At 41.1% G+C, this 20,295-nt stretch overlaps 1 protein-coding gene across 1 annotated transcript; it reads right to left on the reverse strand.

The window, feature by feature from the left end:
* Window positions 1-449: 449 nt before the first annotated feature.
* LOC138073517 (olfactory receptor 10G2) lies at window positions 450-1,406 on the reverse strand. Its single transcript, XM_068965295.1, has one exon. The coding sequence runs from the start codon at window positions 1,404-1,406 to the stop codon at window positions 450-452; it is 957 nt and encodes a 318-aa protein (XP_068821396.1).
* Between the last annotated feature and the right edge of the window lie 18,889 nt (window positions 1,407-20,295).

Raw genomic sequence — 20,295 nt, forward strand, 5'->3', positions numbered from 1 at the left:
TGAGTTGAAGTGCTTGGGAATGTTAATGCCATGAATAAGCAAAGAAATACAGAATTTATAGAAGTCTAGGTTTAGGGGCAAAGAGGATGAAAAAGGGGTTACGATAGCATTATGTCTTATTTTTTCCCTTTCACATTTTCTGACATAATTTACCTCAAAGAAGTTGACATCTTATTTAACCTTTGAAAGACATTTTCTTGTCTCACAAGGTAATCAAAAGGTGGTAGAAGGAGTGTATCCATTTATTGCCAAACAAATAATGTAAAACCAATTTGGCCAAGTTTAATGAAATGAAAAGATTATGAATCCAAAGAATTCAGAAGTTTCTTCTAAAGAGAATTAAATTCAGTACAGTTTAGATCATGAACAGCTTTTGAACATCTGCCACATGCAGCAACTTCTGAAAAGAAAGGTATTAATGGTGATGTAGGTAGTCCCTGAGCCTCTAGTTACTTATTTTCACTCCCAGCCCCTCTACCTGAGGCTAGTCTCTTCAGAGCAGACTTCACTTCCTGGTTCCTCAGTGTGTAGATGAGGGGGTTCAGTAATGGAGTGACAACGGTGTAAAACACAGCCACCGCCCCATCCAGGGGACTCTTGGAGCCAGCCCGAAGGTAGATGAAAATACAGGGGACATAGTAGACTGTGACCACGGTTAGGTGGGAGCCGCAGGTGGAGAAGGCTCGGCGCCGCCCATCAGCAGTGTGTATCTGCAGGATGGCGTGGACTATGTTGGCATAGGAGAGCAGGATTAACATGAAGCAACCGGCAGCCACTACCCCGATGTCCACAAAAGTCACACGCTCATTGACAGTTGTGTCTGCACAGGCCAGTCTCAATACTGCTGGGATGTCACAGATAAAGTAATCCACCTGGTTGGGCCCACAGTAGGGCAGGCGGAATGTCAGGGTGGCCTGGATGGACCCATGAATGGAGCCAGCCACCCAAGCTCCAGCCACAAGGATGGTGCATAACCTCCCATTCATGAGCATGGGGTAGCGCAGGGGCTGGCATATTGCCAGGTACCTGTCATAGGCCATCAAGGTGTAGAGGAAGCACTGAGTGCTGCCCAGAAAATGAAAGAAATACAGTTGAGCCACACAGCCCCCAAACGGGATTCTCTTGCTGGCGGGAGTAAAATCCAATATTAGCCGAGGAACGATGACGGAGGAGAGCCACATGTCCAGGAATGAGAGCACGCCCAGGAGGATGTACATGGGGCGAGTGTGAAGCTTTGGGTCAGCCCACACAGTGAGCAAAATGAGGAGGTTGCCCAGCTGAGTCAGGATGTAAATGATGAAGAAGACCAAGAAGAGAAGAATCCTCAGCCTTGGGGGGTGAGATAAGCCCAGGAGAATGAAATCTGTTACCACAGTGTCCAGGGATGTGTTGCTGGTCTTTCCCATGTTCTTCGGTAGCCTGCTAAGATGAATGATGAAGTCAGGCAAGGGAAATACAACACAGAAATGCGATGGAAGAATGCTTTTTCCTGATGATTAATGCCAGAGAGTTATGAGATAAACTGAATACTATTAAATGTTTTTCCTAAAAGGAGAGGTGGCATTGTCATTAGTCATTTTGGTTTACTTGATAATATAAATCACCCACAGTCTGGTTAGTATTCTAGGTGAATGGAAACTCTTATCTACTGAGAAGAATAATTTGGCAGATCAAGGAAGAGGAGAACGTGTGAATGATAGGCAGTATCATTAACTCCAAGCAAAAAATATGTTCACCAAAGAGGAGCTAAGGGTGAGACATAGGAGTGTGGAATGCATATCCCAGAATGAGCACATCTACTTGCTCCTCCGCTTACCATTATTGCCATGGCCCCTCTTTGTCCTCAGCTGAAATCTCATCTCCTCACCATAGCTTGCAAAAATATTCGTTTTCCGGTCCTTGTTTGTCACTCCTTCATACCCACTGTAATTCCTTCCTGATGTTCAGATGCTCAGGCTTCCTCAGCGCTCTCCCAGCTCAGTGCTCCAGCCTGGAACCTGTGCACCCACTGCCTTTCTGCCCCCTTCACCTACATAATGCCCACTTTTGTTTCAGGACTGTATTTGGAGGGCCTCATCTTCAAAAGGACTTTCTTGTTTCCCGAAGACCAGGCTTACACTTTCAGAACACGTATCACATTATACTGCTGTTGCCTAAGTTGTCTAATGTCTCTTCCGTTAGTCATCCTCTCTAGTACAGTAGAAGTGATAATTATTTTCTGAATAGCTGATTGAATGAAAGTGAAAGAAAGTCACTCAGTCGCGTCTGACTCTTTGCAACCCTGTGGACTGTAGCCCATCAGGCTCCTCTACCCATGGCATTCTCCAGGCAAGAATACTAGAGTAGGTTGCCATGCTCTTCTCCAGGAGATCTTACCGACCCAGGGATAGAACCCAGGTCTCCTGCATTGTGGGCAGATTCTTTACCATTTAAACTACCTGGGAAAGTGATTGAATAAACGTTGCCAAATCCTACTGACATGACACAGTGCTTCTTTCTCTGACTCATGGGCCCACCCCCTGGCTGGCAAGGGACCATCTCATTCTGATGCATTATGGGTTTAGTTTTGTTATAAAAAATGTCAAAGACCTTTCACATTTTTCATTGCTCCAGGATATCATTTAGATTTATTGGTTGACTTATGTGGTTCATTGGTTTGGGATTGCATTTTCTGGTAAAGTGTTTCAGAGGAATTCTTACTGTACAAGCTTTGATTAACGCAGGACTTAATCTTCAGTTTGTCCATATATAGAGAATTATAGCTAGATCTTGGTCTAGATATACTGTTGACTTTTGAACCACATGAGGGTTAGAGGCACTGACCTCTGTGCAGTTAAAAATTGAGTATTGCTATCTCTGCCTCACAAACAAACAAACTGATTAATAGCCTGTGATAAATCATAATGGAAAAAGATATAAAAAAAGAATGTATATATATGTATGTATAACTGAATCATTTTGCTGTACAGCAAAATTTAACGTAACATTGTAAATCAACTGTACTTCAATTAAAAAAACAACCCCCCAAACCCCACAAAGAAATTGATAAGTGTGTTACCAAGAGGTGGGAAGCATAAACATTTTGGATAGAGTCAGGACTGGACCTTTCGATTCCACGTGTGATCTCTAATGGAACAAATTTTTCATGACTTTCCCTCTAAATTAATTTAAATCTCTGTAAATTGAAAATACAGGTACTATATTGAAAAAAATCCAGTTATAAGTGAATCTGCATAGCTCAAACCTGTGTTGTTCATGGGTCTATTATATGTTGCAGTTTACCATATAATAACGCTCTCTAAAGACCTGAAAAGAATTTGAAGTACCTACCACAGGATAAGAAAAAACAGAGCAATGACATATGTCTGTTTCATTCATTTTGTCAAATATTCTATTTGAAAGAGATTTTTTTCCCCCTACTAGGGTTTGAGTGCTATCATCTGTCATTTTGCAACAAAGTAACTTTGATACTTAAATGTCTATTTTCAAGAAGCAATTAATATAATAGAGATTAACTGTAAATTATGAGGGAGTATTAGTAGATTTAACCATTTACTCTCCATCAGGAAATCCATCAAGATATTTTATTGTGGTTATTTTATAAAGTAACATAATTCATAATTTAACATTTAAAAGCTATTAATAGTAATAATGATACATAATGAACCTGGTTCTTCAGAAGTCATAGAAAATATTAAGCATACCCTCTGCTTGCAAAGAAAGAAGAAACACCAGGAATACACTTCGATTTGACAACAAATCGGAAGACTATTCAGCTAGAATACAGTGAAGGGATAGAAAGAGTTGGATTAAGATTATGTTTAAAATGCAAATAATGAGCCAAGGCAATTTTTATTTTTGTCAATATATATGTGTGATACCAGTGTGCTTTCATTTAGGCAAGCAATACATTCCTGGAATGTTTTATGAAAATCAATTGTATATCAAATCAGACAGAACGGTAGCACTGGGAGAAGTGTTTGGAGGATTTCCATAATGTGTATTTATGTATAGTTAAAAACATTCTCCCTAATTTATCCGCTTTCCCAGTCTGATTTTTCCCATTTGTTGTGCATAAATCTGGTTCCGCCTCTCCTAGATGCCCTGTTGGACGAAAGCTTCCTTTACTTCTATGTTCTGGGAGAGGATGGCGGCTTTGACTTAGGGTATGGTGTGTTCAGGGGCTGCATAGGAGGGCAATTTGTGATTTAGAGAGACGGGCAGAGTAGATTTCCAGGAGGTGGATTTGGAAGAAACAGGTAATGTGTTTGATGAAGGATTAAATCTCTTGATGAGGGAAACAGTCTGTCCCCACCGCCCCACCCCTCCCTGGTCTCTCTTCTGCAGCTTCATGTGTCTTTTTGTTTCAGGTCTGCTCCTGTTCTTTAGCTATGGAAACTTAGTATATTTACAGTAAAGGAATAGACAGGCTTAAAGAATTTAAAAAAATGAAAAACAATTTTAGTGTAGCCAATCAGGTAACAAACTAAAAATTTCCCAAGTTTTAGATGTTTTGATGTTGCTAAAATCATGTGGTAAAATGGTCAGAAATGAAATTTAAAGCATATAAAAATAGCAAAGTGTTAAAATTCAGTATTAAAAACACCTGAAAATAAGGGCCCAGTGATATTAAAGAATAAAAAGTACACACTTGAAAATCAATTATCCTGGAAACTCTAGGGAAAGGCTGTGGGGGGTGTTAGTGAAAAAGAGATACTGAGAAGATAAGGACCAGGTTGGGGGGGAACAAGGGCACCTGCTAGAGAGCTCTATGGACCCACAGGATCATGGGCTGGGCTGCTTTCTGAGCCTCCCATCCCTCCACTGCTGCTGCTGCTGCTAAGTCACTTCAGTCGTGTCCGACTCTGTGCGACCCCATAGACGGCAGCCCACCAGGCTGCCCCGTCCCTGGGATTCTCCAGGCAAGAACACTGGAGTGGGTTGCCATTTCCTTCTCCAATGCATGAAAGTGCAAAGTGAAAGTGAAGTCGCTCAGTCGTGTCTGACTCTTAGTGACCCCATGGACTGCCTCCCACCAGACTCCTCTGTCCATGGGATTTTCCAGACAAGAGTGCTGGAGTGGGGTGCCATTTCCTTCTCTGCTGCTAAGTCACTTCAGTTGTGTCTGACTCTGTATGACCCCATGGACTGCAGCCACCCAGGTTCCTCCGTCCATGCGATTTTCCAGGCAAGAGTACTGGAGTGGGTTGCCATTGCCTTCTCCTTCCTTCTCTGCTACCCATCCCCAAATCAGGCCAGTTTGTTGTGAGCATATCTCTTTCAGTAACCTTCCCATTTAGAAGACTTAGAAGGAGAGCAGCCTTCCATTAAACTGTTTGAGACTTTGAATTTCTACAGCTAAATTTTGGGAGCTGGGCTATTGGGAACAGTTATAAAATCCTGAAGAGGAGGAATGAAGACTGGTCTAGTGTTGTGTGGCACACTGGGATCAGAGGACTTCTGTATTTACCCCTAGGACAGGGCCCACCCCAAAACTGTTTCTGGAGAGTATATTCCCTTTCCTTCATTATCCATTCAGTAACTAAACATCCTGGTAGAGCTAGGGCAGAGTAGGGAAAATGGATCAGAGAAGGAAATGGCAACCCTCTCCAGTATTCCTGCAGGGAGAATCCCATGGACAGAGGAGCCTGGCGGGCTACAGTCCATAGGGTCCCAACGAGTTGGACAAGACTGAGCGACCGAGCACACAAGGGGAAATGGATAGAGTATGGGGTGGCCTAGACATATTTTATCTCTTTTCAGAAGAAGAGGCTCTTGTCCTTCTGTGTGTGCTTGTGTGCTAAGTGGCTTCAATCATGTCCTACTCTTTGTAACTCTGTGGACTGTAGCCCGTCAGGCTCCTCTGTCCATGGGATTCTCCAGGCAAGAATACTGGAGTGGGTTGCCCTGCCCCCCTCTCCGGGATCTTCCCCACCCAGGGATCAAACCTCTGTCTACTGCACTGAAAGGGGGTTTCTTTACTATTAGTGTCACCTGGGAAGGTTAAAAAGAATGAGCTTTCTTATAGAATGCTACTTTGTATCCTCTTCACTGGAGAAAGGAAAGACTAAGAATCTTGCCTATTTATGTTTGGGAAATTACCAAAGAATTTTCTTCACAAAATCTATTACTTTATCACTGCCCAGCTTTGTTCTTTGTGACTGCCAGAGAGAGAGATAGAAATATGCAAATGAGAGATGAGAGAAAGAGAGAAAAATGAAAATAAAATAGCATTTTCTTTTGAACCACTTCTCAACCCAAAAAAGAAATTCCCTAAGTTTGGAAAGAAAGAACTTAATACTAGTAGTTTGAGAAAGAGTTGAGGAAGAAGATGGGGAAAAGAGACTGATTAACATTTTTGGAAAAACAATAGAATGTCTGAAGTTTCCATAGTTAGTGTGTGGCCTTATTCTGAAAGGAGCTGGTTTCAGGATTGCTTTCCCATCCTTGTAGACTCACATGTACAGAGCTGCAAAATCGTGGAGAAGGCTGGGTTGAGTTGAATGGTCCAGCACATGGAGCGATGTCCTTCAGAGAGTCAGGCTAGCCTGTTGTAAAGGGCTCCCATATATGTGTTGGGAACCTTTAGGATTCTTTCAGGAGTTTTGCCTGGCAAATAAATATTTAGAATCTTTGAGAGCATCTGCCTTTCAGGGCTCTTTGATGAGTGTGACTTCTATATCTCTTGAGTCATAATTTACACTGCTTTTCATCAGCTGTTGCCTCTCCCACTCTGAATAAAAGGGGGGAAAAAAAACTGTCAAGAGATTTGAAGAAATATTCTAACCTCAGAGGAATTTACTACTCTAATGTGTTTCCCTAATGAGATTGTCCCTCCCCAAATCCTCATTATTTTGTTTTGAGGGAAGAGAGCAGGAAATGTTTTTCGTAGACCCCCAGAAATAGGACTGTGGGGGATTACCTCGCCAGTATAGTGTTGGAAGATTTCCAGTTTCTTAGAGGTGTTATGATCTCTCAGTTGATCACTTTCTTTCCCCATATACCCATCAGGGATCCTCCATCATTTCTTCCGGTTTCTCTTCACATGTGACCTGATCATTGAGGGTCTCTTGACTCTCTCACTCTCCCCCTCCACTTAGCATCATATGACAAATTATAATTTACTCTTTTACTTGTTTATTGTCTCCACTCACTAGAACGTAGACTCCATGAGAGGGGGGAGTTTTGCTCACCAAGGAATCCCCAACACACACACATTGCCTGACATATAGTAAATTCTCAATAAATACTTTTGAATGAATGAATGAGTAGGAGAAACTGTTACACATATTAAATGCTGTGGGCAGAAAAAAGCATTGCTTTCAAATGTGAACCTCAAATTTAAAGTTACCAGGGCTTGATTTGGCCTCAAACTGATTCTCACATGCATGTGCAGGTCTAGGCAGCATATGCCAGTGTAAGTGGCTTTGGATGTTCGTTTATTTATTTTACAAAAGAGTCCCTTAGGCTGCAAGGAGGTCAAACCAGTCAATCTTGAAGGAAATCAACCCTGAATATTCATTGGAAGGACTGATGTTGACCCTGAAGCTCTAATACTTTGGCCACCTGATGCGAAGAACTGACCCATTGGAAAAGACCCTGATGCTGGGAAAGACTAAGGGCAGGAGAAGAGGATGAGATGGCTGGATGGCATCACTGACTTGATGGACATGAGTTTGAGAAGCTCTGGGGGTTGGTGATGGACAGGGAAGCCTGGCATGCTGCAGTCCATGGGGTTGCAGAGTCGGACACAACTGAGCAACTGAACTGAACTGAACTGAATTTTAATCTGCGCAATGTTAGGAAACTGGCTAAAAATGAAGAAATGAAGCTTGGAGTGTGACGTAAGCTTCAGGAGCCTCCACTGTAAAACAACAAGGCTGGACAAAGACAGGATGATTCCTAAGATTCATTTAAATTTTAAGTTACCAAAGGTGCAGTGTATATCTGGCCACAAGATGACAGTGTTGTCTTTTTTATTAAAACCAAGTGCTGCGTCTGCTGCTGCTGCTACTGCTGCATGGAGTAAATAGAAATAAATCCAGAGGGCTCATGAGAGGTATACATTTCTTTAGCAAAGATACTGTATTATTTTTATATTAACTTGGGGGTACATTAGCTTGGGAAAACTATGTATTGAAGAGATAATTTCCTTTTATGACAATTGGGAAGTAGTTTGAAATATAGCTTTCCCTCTCCTTGTCTCCCTCCTCCTTGCCTCTTTTCTTCCTTCCTTCCCTCCATCCTTTCCTCCCTTGGTCCCTTCCTTCCTTTCCCTTCTAGCCTTCTTCTCTTTCTCCTTTTCTCTCCATTTCTTTCAAGTTTTCACTTTATTACATAAAAATTACCAGTCAAAACAGAAGTGTATGAGAACAGGTTAATATTCTCACCATTTCCTTTTAATCCCAACTTTCTGAAGTAACTAAAGTGAATAGTTTCCTTTGTTTTTCCATCTCTTCTTCTTTATTCATACATATGTACAGATAGATATCTTATATTTCTTTAGATCTTTAAAAAATATCTCTTTGCCTCTTTGTTGGGAGATAAATTTAGATGGTAGAAAAACATGTCCATCTCTTCTGTATTGTCACAAACACCACCACCATCAGCACCACCACACACATGCACACACACACACACACATACACACTGTGTGCATAACCTGCCTCTAATCTCACTCCTGTTTCTATTTTCTCTTGCCTTCAGAAAGACGAATTCTCAGTATTGTCAAATTGACCACTTCTGCCTTTGCCTGTCTTCCTATTTGCCATCTCTGTTCTTTATACACAATTTTATTGTTTAATATTCACAAAATCACATGGATTAATACCTGTGGTTTCATCAGTAGAAAAAGTTCATGTGAAGACACTCCTGAAAGTGCTCCCATGGAGGCTCAGTCCTTCAAGAAAGCTCCACCCGCTGCGTTTTCTTCTGGGTTTTGCGTCCAGATTAAGATTTCCTCCCTTAGCCACAGGGAGGGAACCCGCCTTCTTTTGGCTCCAGGGGCACAGGTGCGGAGGACGCAGTGCCTGGTTTGTGGTGTCCTGCAGCAGATGTGGAATTTTTTCCTTCTTTGTGTTTCCCTGACAGTGAGAGGTAAGTCTCAAATTATTAGCAAACATTACCAGGAACTTTCAGAATAATTTTCTTCCAGATAAATGATGGCAACTCCTAACTTTTGTAATGAAAGAGTCTTTCCCCAAACATATTAGTGGTGCTAATTGTCCCCATCCCCATCCTCATCCTTGTCCCATGTCTTTCTACCAGCATTTATTTCTACCTAAGGAACTCCTCCATCAAAGGCAGTGTTTTTTTGTGACCATGTGAGAACTATCCTCTTTAATAATGATGTGGTTTCCTGGAGTGCTACCTTGATAATGGTCATGCATCTTCTCATAGGCTCTGCAGGAAAAGGCGCTGAGCAGCCCACTGAGTTGATGGCTATGGAAGGAGCCTCTGCCCAGGTCAACTGCACCTACCAGACATCTGGGTTCAATGGACTGTTCTGGTACCAGCAACATGATGGTGGAGCACCTGTGTTTCTCTCTTACAATGTTCTGGATGGTTTGGAGACGAGAGGTCATTTTTCTTCATTCCTTAGACGCTCTGATGCACACAGTTACCTCCTTCTGAAGGAACTCCACATGAAAGACTTTGCCTCTTACCTCTGTGCTGTGATAGACACGGTGACTGTGAGGTCTTTTCAGCTGCTCCAAAACTCAGAGGCAAACACACCAGGGAGAAGTTATATTTTCTGAGTGTATGCTTGCTATAAGTTGAGAGCAGGGAACTTTGCAACCAGACTACCTAGATTTGAATTTGCTGCTTTCCATCTGGGTAGTCTTGAGCCAGTCAATTTACCTTTCTTTAATTCAGTTTATCCAGTTTTATCCATAAAGAAAGCTGAGTGCAAAGAATTGATGCTTTTGAATTGTGATGTTGGAGAAGACGCTTGAGAGTCTCTTGGACTGCAAAGAAATCAAAACAGTCAATCCTAAAGGAAATCAGTCCTGAATATTCATTGGAAGGACTGGTGCTGAAGCTGAAGCTCAAATACTTTGGCCACCTGGTATGAAGAACTGACTCATTGGAAAAGACTCCGATGCTGGGAAAGGTTGAAGGCAGGAGGAGAAGGGGATGACAGAGGATGAGATCATTGAATAGTATCACCGACTTGATGGACATGAGTTTGAGCAGGCTCCGGCTGTTGGTGATGGACAGGGAAGCCTGGTGTGCTGCAATCCCTGGGATCTCAAAGAGTTGGACATGACTCAGTGACTGAACTGAACTGACTGATCCATTTATAAAACAAAAATAATAGTACCTGCCAAATGAGTGGTTGTGAGTTATACACACACATAGAACAGAACAGTGCTGGCAATAGTGAGCTCTGTATAAGTGTTAGTTATTTAACTTCTAGTCTTAAACTTTCACTAAGTCTCACAAGGCCAGAGTTCTGGGACTGGATCTCAGTATTTATCTATCCTTGGTTTGTAGAAGTTGAAATCCTGACAACTATTTGCATATTGTGGACTGATGGATGAAAGATGGAGTTTGTAAATGGGGAAGGTTCTCTCTTCTGAAGAGATCACTGGGTGATACTCATTCTCTCTGGAGAGACCCCGAACTTTAGAGGTCCAAATGCAAATGCTTCAAAATGAGATGTTAAGTATTCTGATGAGCTTTGTACAGCTATCTTTATGTGTATGTCCCTGAGAAGTTAATGTGATCTTAATGTATTTTGGGAGGTTATAAGACAGCCTGGAAATGAGGTTCAGGGCTTTGAACTTGAAGAACATGGACTTGAGTATCTATAGGAGATGAGAAAGAAGAGCTAGCATAAGCTAAATGGTATATAATTCAGGGTGAGGAAGGAGCCAGTTAGGGGGTGCCTATGGTATGGCATTGTCAGTGGGTATGAAGAACAGTAAAAATCTGTAGTCAGTTTAAAGATTTTCCTTTCTTACTTTTAAATTTTCAAAGCTTTGTTAAATGTTACAGCTTACTGTCAGCTAGGTTTAGAAAATAAATGATTATTTTTGTGTCTTTGTCCCTACACGAGATAAAATTGATCAGAGCTTAGAAGTTCAAATTGTAGGTTATTCAGATATCAAAAGTTCAGTTCAGTTCAGTCACTCAGTCATGTCTGACTCTTTGCAACCCCATGAATTGCAGCACGCCAGTCCTCCCTGTCCATCACCAACTCCCGGAGTTCACTCAGATTCACATCCATCGAGTCAGTGATGCCATCCAACCATCTCATCCTTGGTCGTCCCCTCCTCCTCCTGCCCACAATCCCTCCCAGCATCATGGTCTTTTCCATTGAGTCAGCTCTTCACATGAGGTGGCCAAAGTATTGGAGTTTCAGCCTCAGCATCAGTCCTTCCAATAAACACCCAGGACTGATCTCCTTTAGGATGGACTGGTTGGATCTCCTTGCAGTCCAAGGGTCTCTCAAGAGTCTTCTCCAACACAACAGTTCAAAAGCATCAGTTCTTCGGTGCTCAGCTTTCTTCACAGTCCAACTCTCACATTCATACATTATCACTGGAAAAACCATAGCCTTGACTAGACGGACCTTTGTTGGCAAAGTAATATCTCTACTTTCCAATATGCTGTCTAGGTTGGTCATAACTTTCCTTCCAAGGAGTAAGCGTCTTTTCATTTCATGGCTGCAGTCACCATCTGCAGTGATTTTGGAGCCCCCCAAAATAAAGTCTGATACTGTTTCCACTGTTTCCCCATCTATTTCCCATGAAATGATGGGACCAGATGCCATGATCTTCGTTTTCTGAATGTTGAGCTTTAAGCCAACTTTTTCACTCTCTTCCTTCACTTTCATCAAGAGGCTTTTTAGTTCCTCTTCACTTTCTGCCATAACGGTGGTGTCATCTGCACATCTGAGGTTATTGATATTTCTCCCTGCAGTTTTGATTCTATCTTGTGCTTCTTCCAGCCCAGCGTTTCTTATGATGTACTCTGCATAGACGTTAAGTAAGCAGGGTGACAATATACAGCCTTGACATACTCTGTTTCCTATTTGGAACCAGTCTGTTGCTCCACGTCCAGTTCAAACTGTTGCTTCCTGACCTGCATATTGGTTTCTCAAGAGGCAGGTCAGGTGGTCTGGTATTCCCATCTCTTTCAGAATTTTCCACAGTTTGTTGTGATCCACACAGTCAAAGGCTTTGGCATAGTCAATAAAGAAGAAATAGATGTTTTTCTGGAACTCTCTTGCTTTTCCCATGATCCAGTGGATGTTGGCAATTTGATCTCTGGTTCCTCTGCCTTTTCTAAAACCAGCTTGAACATCTGGAAGTTCGTGTTTCATGTACTGCTGAAGTCTGTAGGGCCATCCCAATTTAAAATAAGATATAGTTAGTCATGGCTTCCCTGCTGGCTCAGATGGTAAAGAATCTGCTGCAATGCAGGAGACCCAGATTTGATCCTTGAGTTGGGAAGAACCCCTGGAGAAAACAATGGAAACCCACTCCAGTATTCTTGTGTGAAGAATTCTATGGACAGAGGAGCCTGGCTGGCTACAGTCCATAGGGTTGCAAAGAGTTGGACATGACTAAGTGTTAGACTTTATTTTTTTTTGGGCTCCAAAATCAATGCAGATGGTGACTGCGGCCATGAAATTAAAAGATGCTTACTCCTTGGAAGAAAAGTTATGAGCAACCTAGACAGCATGTTCAAAAGCAGAGACATTACTTTGCTGACTAAAGTCCATCTAGTCAAGGTTATGGTTTTTCCAGTAGTCATGTATGGATGTGAGAGTTGGACTGTGAAGAAAGCTGAGCACCAAAGAATTGATGCTTTTGAACTGTTGTGTTGGAGAAGACTCTTGAGAGTCCCTTGGACTGTAAGGAGATCCAACCAGTCCATTCTGAAGGAGATCAGCCCTGGGATTTCTTTGGAAGGAATGATGCTAAAGCTGAAACTCCAGTACTTTGGCCACCTCATGCAAGGAGTTGACTCATTGGAAAAGACTTTGATGCTGAGAGGGATTGAGGGCAGGAGGAGAAGGGGATGACAGAGGATGAGATGGCTGGATGGCATCACTGACTCGATGGATGTGAATCTGAGTGAACTCCAGGAGTTGGTGATGGACAGGGAGGTCTGACGTGCTGCAATTCATGGGGTCGCAAAGAGTTGGACATGACTGAGTGACTGAACTGAACTGAACTGAAGCAACTAATAATCACTCACTCAACTCATAGTTAGTCATGGGCTTCCCAAGTGGCTCAATGGTAAAGAATATGCCTGCAGTGGAGGAGATAAGTGTTTGATCTCTGGGTTGGGAAGATCCCCTGGAGAAGGAAATGGCAATCCACTCCAGTATTCTTGCCTGGGAAATCCCAAGGACAGAGGAGACTAGTGGGCTATAGTCCACGTGGTTGCAAAAGAGTTAGATATGGCTTAGAGACTAAACAACAGTAGTCAGCCATATGTTACACTGTTTGGAATAAAAGATTAAACAAAATTCCCTTTGGGTGAGGTAAGGGTATGTTTTCATTCTAATTTATAAAATGGAACTTTTGAGATGGACATGTTAGAAAGTAATATAAGTTATGAATCAAGGCCATTAAAAAGTTCATATTCCTTTTACATGATAATTCCATTTCTGAGTTCTCACTTAAAGATAGGCAGGCTAGAAATGAGGTTTAGGGATTTTGGACTTTGGGAATGTGGAGGGTTTGTATAGCAGCACTATCCATTAGGGCAAAATATGGGCAACAGTCAAGTAATTTAGGATCAATGGGCTATTTTAAAGCTGCATTGGTTTCTATTACTATATAACACATTACCACAACACTCATATATTTGCTGATAGTTCTGTAGGTCAGAAGTCCAGGCAGTTTCAACTGATTTTGTGCTTGAAAGTGAAAGTGAAAGTCGCTCAGCCATGTATGACTATTTGTGACCCCATGGATTATACAGTCCAAGGAATTCTCCAGGCCAGAATACTGGAATGGGCAGCCTTACCCTTCTCCAGGGGATCTTCCCAACCCGGAGATCGAACCCAGGTCTCCTGCATTGCAGGCGAATTCTTTACCAGCTGAGCCACAGAGAAGCCCAAGAATACTGGAGTAGGTAGCCTATCCTTTTTCCAGTGAAACTTCCTGACCCAGGGATCAAACCGGGGCCTCCTGCATTGCAGGTGGATTTTTTACCAACTGAGATAGGCATAGAATACCATAAGACCGAAGTCAAGGTGTTGACAGCCTGAGTTCTTATCTGGAGCTCAGGGTCTTCTTCAAAGTTTATTTCTGTTGTCAGAATTCTGTTCGTTGCTCTTGTAGGACTGAGATCTCCTTTCCCTTGTTGTCTGTTGCTGGGGAAATCTTCAGCTCCTTAAGCTCATTTGCATTTCTTCTCACATGATCCATTCCATTTTCAAACCAGCAACAGCATTTCAAGTCCTTCTTATACTGAGCTTCTTACTCTATATTTTGCCTTTCTTATCTGCCACCAGAGAAAGTTAATATGCTTTAAAGGTCTCATGTAATTAGTTTAGGCTTGCCTAGATATCTCCCCCTTGTAAAGTGAGCTGTGGTCTTTAACACAACACAGTCATCACAAGTGAATATCTTACTTTCAAGGTTCTGGAGATTAGAGCATGGAATCTTGGTGACATTGTTTGAAATTCTACCTACCTCAGAGCCAATAAAAGACAGTTCTAGAAACTGCATTGAAAACTTTTAGCTATTTATGATACAATGATGAATCAAGTAGAGCAAAGCATATAGTTAAATACATAGAATAATTATAGCTGTGTGAAAGTCCATAGACATAGAACAAAGATGGGAAAGATTACCCTCTCTCCAGTTTGTCCTTTACCTAAAGTCTTAGTGTATATATGTTTTCTTTTCTCTCTCTCTCTTTGTGATCTATATCAATTTTTTAAAATATAAATTTATTTATTTTAATTGAAGGTTAATTACTTTACAATATTGTGTTGGTTTTGCCATACATCAACACGAATCCGCCACGGATATACACGTGTTCCCCATCCTGAACTCCCCTCCCTCCTCCCTCCCCGTTCATCCCTCTGGGTCATCTCAGTGCACCAGCCCCAAGCATCCAGTGTCATGCATCGAACCTGGACTGGCTATTCGTTTTGAGAGTTATGTAGGACAAATATTGACCTTGCTGCCGCAGTTGGTCCTAAGACCATAATTGTTACCGATCGTCTTTTTCTGTCACTCATTCTAGATTCCCCTGCACTCTCACTCAGCATTCCTGCTTGTCTGGGTTTCTTGCTCAGTGAGTGACCTAGACCTTCCTCTCTGAGGGGTCTAAGCCCTTGGTTACCTTAACTTTGTTCCTGTTATTGCCTGCTCACTATTATCGCCAGATGTGGAAACACCGAGGTCTGTTCCAGTGAACCTCTAGGTTCATTCATACTTCCGTGTCCCCATTACAAAGGGGGGAACTCTATCTTCTGTGCTCATACAGCATTTCTCTGTGATAATAGTCAATTATTTCTGCTGGTATAGTTTTGCCAAGTTTGGGAGGTTTTCAGTGATTATTTCTTTGAATACTTTCCTCAAGTCCACCAATGAGCTGAGCCCCCACTCTTTTGTGATCTTTCCTCCGCTTCTTCCCTCTCCTCCTTCTTCCCCTTCTTCTGGGATTCCAGTGATATGTGTGTTAAATGATTTGGTATTGTCCCATAGGTCTTTGAGACTCTGTTCATTTTTTCTCCAGTCTCTTCCCTTGCTGTTGTTCAGACTCTGGGAAAGTTGTATCGATTCGGTCTCAAGTTCGGATATTCTATCCCTTGTCATCTCCATGTTCCTACTGAACCCATCTAAAGAGCTTTGAGCTTCAGTTACTGAATCCCTCAGTTCTTTAATTTGTGCTTAGTTCTTTTTATAACTTTTTGTTTTTGCTAAGATTTTTCTGTTTTTTTTTTTCCATTTGTTTCAAGAGAATTTATAGTTGTCTGTGGAAGCATTTTTATGATAGCTGTTTTAAAATCTTTGTCCAAAATTTTAACATCTGATTCATTTTGGTGTTCACATTGATTGACTGTCTTTTCTCATGTTACAGACTGGACTAATTGTCCAATCAGCCCTGAAATAAAAAGTAAGCCAAGAGAATCTGTCTTCCTCCTCACTTTAATTTCCTCCTTTTTATCCTCTGATTCACTCTCAGGTAGCAAACTCCTACTGTGCTACCAAGTGCTAGGAGCAATTTTCATGTTGTGTTTTGGTCACAGTATGTACCACACTGGTTTATGAATGTGGAGGATACTGCCTGTAAATGAGTTTCTTATTTAATGTAAAGGATTTTTGTTTCCAGTATCATACTCTATGCAATATTACTCAATTTTAAAAAGAAATAGGAAACTTTAGATTTTAATCACAGATCAGTACTGGAAAGGAATTTTAAGTATGGGGGTTATACATAGAAGATCTGGATACACCTCCTCACAGCTTGTGAGATCTGTGTTGAGAGCTGTTTTTGTGTTTATTGTTTAAAACATAATTTGATTGTTTATTTATGGCTGTGCTCAGCCGCCATTACTGTGGGAGCTTTTCTCTAGTTGCGGTGAGCAGGGACTGCTCTCTAATTGCGGTGCACAGGCGTCTCATCGCCATGGCTTCTCTTGCTGCGGAGCGCAGGCTCTCGGGCGCTCCCGCTTCAGCAGCTGCGGGACGTGGGCTCAGCAGTTGCGGTTCCCGGGCTCTAGAGCATAGGCTCAATAGTTGTGGTGCACGGGCTTAGCGCTCCACCTCTGTGGGATCGTGCGGGATCAAGGATTGAACCTGTGTCTCCTGCGTTGGCAGGCGAATTCTTTACCGTTGAGCCACCAGGGATGTCCCTTGTGTTTGCTTAAAACTTGAACACAACATATTGTTTTTAAAATGAAATTTATTGAGGTATAATTTACAAAGAATACAAGGCAGCCATTCTATTTTAATGATTTGACATTTTTATACATTGTGAAATGATCACCACAACGAATCTAGTTGACACCTGTCACCATACATAGTTATAGATTTTTCCTTATGATAAATACTTTTAAGATTTACTCTTTTAGCAATTTTCAAAAATGCAATACAGTATTATTAGCTATAGTCATCATGCTGTACATTACACCCCATGACTTATTTATTTTATAACTGGAGGTTGTATTGTTGATCCCCTTCATTCATTTTGCCTACCCTCCACTTTTGGCAGCCACCAACGTGTTCTTTGTATCTATGAGCTTGGTTGTGTGTGTATGTGTGTGTTTAGATTCTACATATAGGTGAGATCATACAGTATTTGTCTTTGTCTGATTTATTTCACTGAGAATAATGCCCTCAAGTTCCATCCATGTTGTTGCAAATGGTTAGATTTCATTCTTCTTTATGGCTAAATAATATTTCACTGTAAATACATTTATACACCACATCTTTATCCATCCATCCATTGGTGGACACAGGTCTTTAACGTATCTTGGCTTCTGTACATATTGAAAACACAGTCATTTTAACTGTATAGTTCCATATGTTCTGGCAAGTAAATATATCTGGATTTCTACCTCTATAATAAAAATATATGACATTTTCATCATCCCAAAAGGTCCCTTAGTTCTTTCTCTCAGTTAATCTTCCTTCTTCTTAGCCCTACCCACATCTTCAGCTCCTGGAAATCACTGATCTATTTTCTAATAGTTTTTTCTGCTCTAAAATTTTATATAAAAAGAATTATGTAACACATGCCTTTCTGTGTGTGACTTTCTTCACTCAGCACAGTCCACTGTGTCTTGGTGTTAGTAGTTTTATTAAGTAGTATAATATTGTATGCATGCGCCCCAGATTGTTTAGCCACTCCTCTGGTAATTATATTTGACTTGCTTTCAGTTTTTTGCCATTATGGATAAGCTGCAGTGAATGTTTGTGTTCAAGTCTTGTATGAACATATACTCTCATTTCTCTTGGGTAAAGATTCTGGAGTAAAACTGTTTGGACATATGGTAAGTATATGTTTAGTTTTATAAGAAATTGCCACTATCTTCCACAGTGATTGTAACATTTAAAATTCTCACTAGCGATGTGTATGTAAATCACTATTGTTAAATGGCATATTCACATGTCTAGTACCACCAACTGGTTGATAGAATGAAGTTATTACATCCTAGCTGATTTTCTGTTTAATCTTTCTACCAAGTACTAAGAGAAGGATGATGAAATTAACTATGATAACCATTAATTTGTCTTTTCTCTTTCAATTCTATCATCTTTGCTTCATGTACTTTGAACCTCTGTTATATGGTGAATATACATTTATGATGCTAAGTCCTCTTGATAAACTGACTGTATTCTCTGGAAATTATCTCTTTTGCCCCTGGTAATATGCTTGCCCTGAAGTATAGTCTTCTGATATTGATTAACCACATCAGCTTTTAAAAATATGATTATTTGGGACCCCTTTGAACAGGTACTTACAGTTTGTTGATTAAGATTTTGATACAAATTCTGATGTGTGTGTATGTGTTTTTCTCACACCAGCAAACAAGATGTCCTATAATTAAGCTCAATTATGACATTCTTTACCAGAGATAATGTCAGATTCCAAAGACTGAGGGCTTGGTCCCATAAGACTGCATTCCACTTCAGATGTTACCTGGACTTCTGACTATACATCAGAGTCCCAGATCCTCTCCTTGGATTAGTTTGCTAGTTAGTTAGGCTAACAAGACTCAAGAAAACAGTTTATGCACTAGAGTATAGATTTACTATGACAAGATAGAACTCAGGAGCAGCCAGATAGAAGAGATGCACAGGGCAAGGCATGAGGAAACAGTGTGGATCTCCCTTCCATGCCTTCCTCGGGCTGCCACTCTCCCCAAATCCCGAAGTGTTTACCAACCTGGAAGCTCTCAGAACTCTGTCTGTTAGGATTTTTTATGGAAGATCCATTACCTAGGCTAATGGATATACGTAGGTTATTGATCAGATCATTGGCTATTGGTGGTTGATTCAACCCCCAGCTGCTATCCTCTCCCTGGTGAGGGATGTGTGAGTTGGGGTGGCACTGAATGTTCCAATCCTCTAATCTTATGGTTGAGAGGGCAACCAGCTCTCATCTTTAGGTGCTTTCCAAAAGTCACCTCATTACCATAATGAAAAACCCCTTAATGACTCTCAGGAAACCCTTAGGAAATTCCAAGGGTTTTAGAAGTGTCGACTTATTAAAAAAACCGTGACAGTTACAAGTTAAGTTTTATTGGGGGCAAAATGAGGACTGCAGCCCATGAGACAGTACCTCAGATGGCTCTGAGAAACAGCTCCTAAGAGGAAGAGGGGAAAGATCAATATATATATGATTTTGGTAAAGGGGGAATACATGCAATCAAGCACCCATTTTTCTAAATGACGTCTACTAGTCTGGTGGAGCTTTTTGCTAGTCATGGGGAACAGTAATCAGTAGGAAGGATTTTAGTGCTTTTCTAGATATGGGGAGATAAAAGAATTAGGCTTATAAAATTGGCTCCTGAAAATATCTAACTATCTGAAGACTTGTCCTGCCAGTTTTTCCCCCAAGCTAAGAGTGCCTCATTTCTGCTTTCCACCCTGAACTCCTTTCAGGGGATGTTGAAGGTCAGAAACTGCAGCAGCACATGATTTAATGCTTGTAGAGGTAGATGCCAAGTGCCCACAGTAAGTGCCAATATGTAGTTGACAGGAGCTCTGTGCCAGAAAAGGAGATGAAAACTAAGTATGAATTTACTGCAAATCACATTATCACAATAGACTTTAAAAGATCTAGTCATAAAATTGTATTACAAATTAAAAATGAGCTTCTTAAAAAGTTCAGCTTGACCAGATATGAAACAATTAAAAAAATCCTTAAAGGTATATCAAGAAAAACAGGCTTAAAAAAAAAAACCTTACATTTGTTAGTATCCAAAAGATAGATCTTGTTGATCTGAGATAAATAGACTACCAGGTGTTTCTCCAGCAAAGATGGGCTTATTTGAGACAAGAGGAAAATTGCAATTTGGCATCTGCAACCATTCATCCATGTGCAAGTCTCCACAAGGCAATAGAAGGAGGATGTTTTTATAGAGGGGAAGGAAGTTGGGAAAGCCCCAAGAAAGAAGACTTTTTCTTCTTCCTGTTGGACTCTGCTACTGTCATAGGGCACGAGAGCTCCCCATTCTAGTCTCCCAACTCTATTTCATTGAAATTTCCATTTACTAATATTAAAGTCTATGTTGAAAATATTAAAAACCCTAAGCTGCATAGGTAATGCAGATACTTCTAATTATCTGGTCAGTGGGCAACAACCAAG

The sequence above is a fragment of the Capricornis sumatraensis genome, chromosome 2 (genome assembly GCF_032405125.1).
Source record: "Capricornis sumatraensis isolate serow.1 chromosome 2, serow.2, whole genome shotgun sequence".
NCBI classification, from domain to species: Eukaryota; Metazoa; Chordata; class Mammalia; order Artiodactyla; family Bovidae; genus Capricornis; species Capricornis sumatraensis.

What these genes read in the sequence shown, in the direction of transcription:
- LOC138073517 (XM_068965295.1), bottom strand. Translation starts at nt 1,406, where the DNA reads ATGGGAAAGACCAGCAACACATCCCTGGACACTGTGGTAACAGATTTC.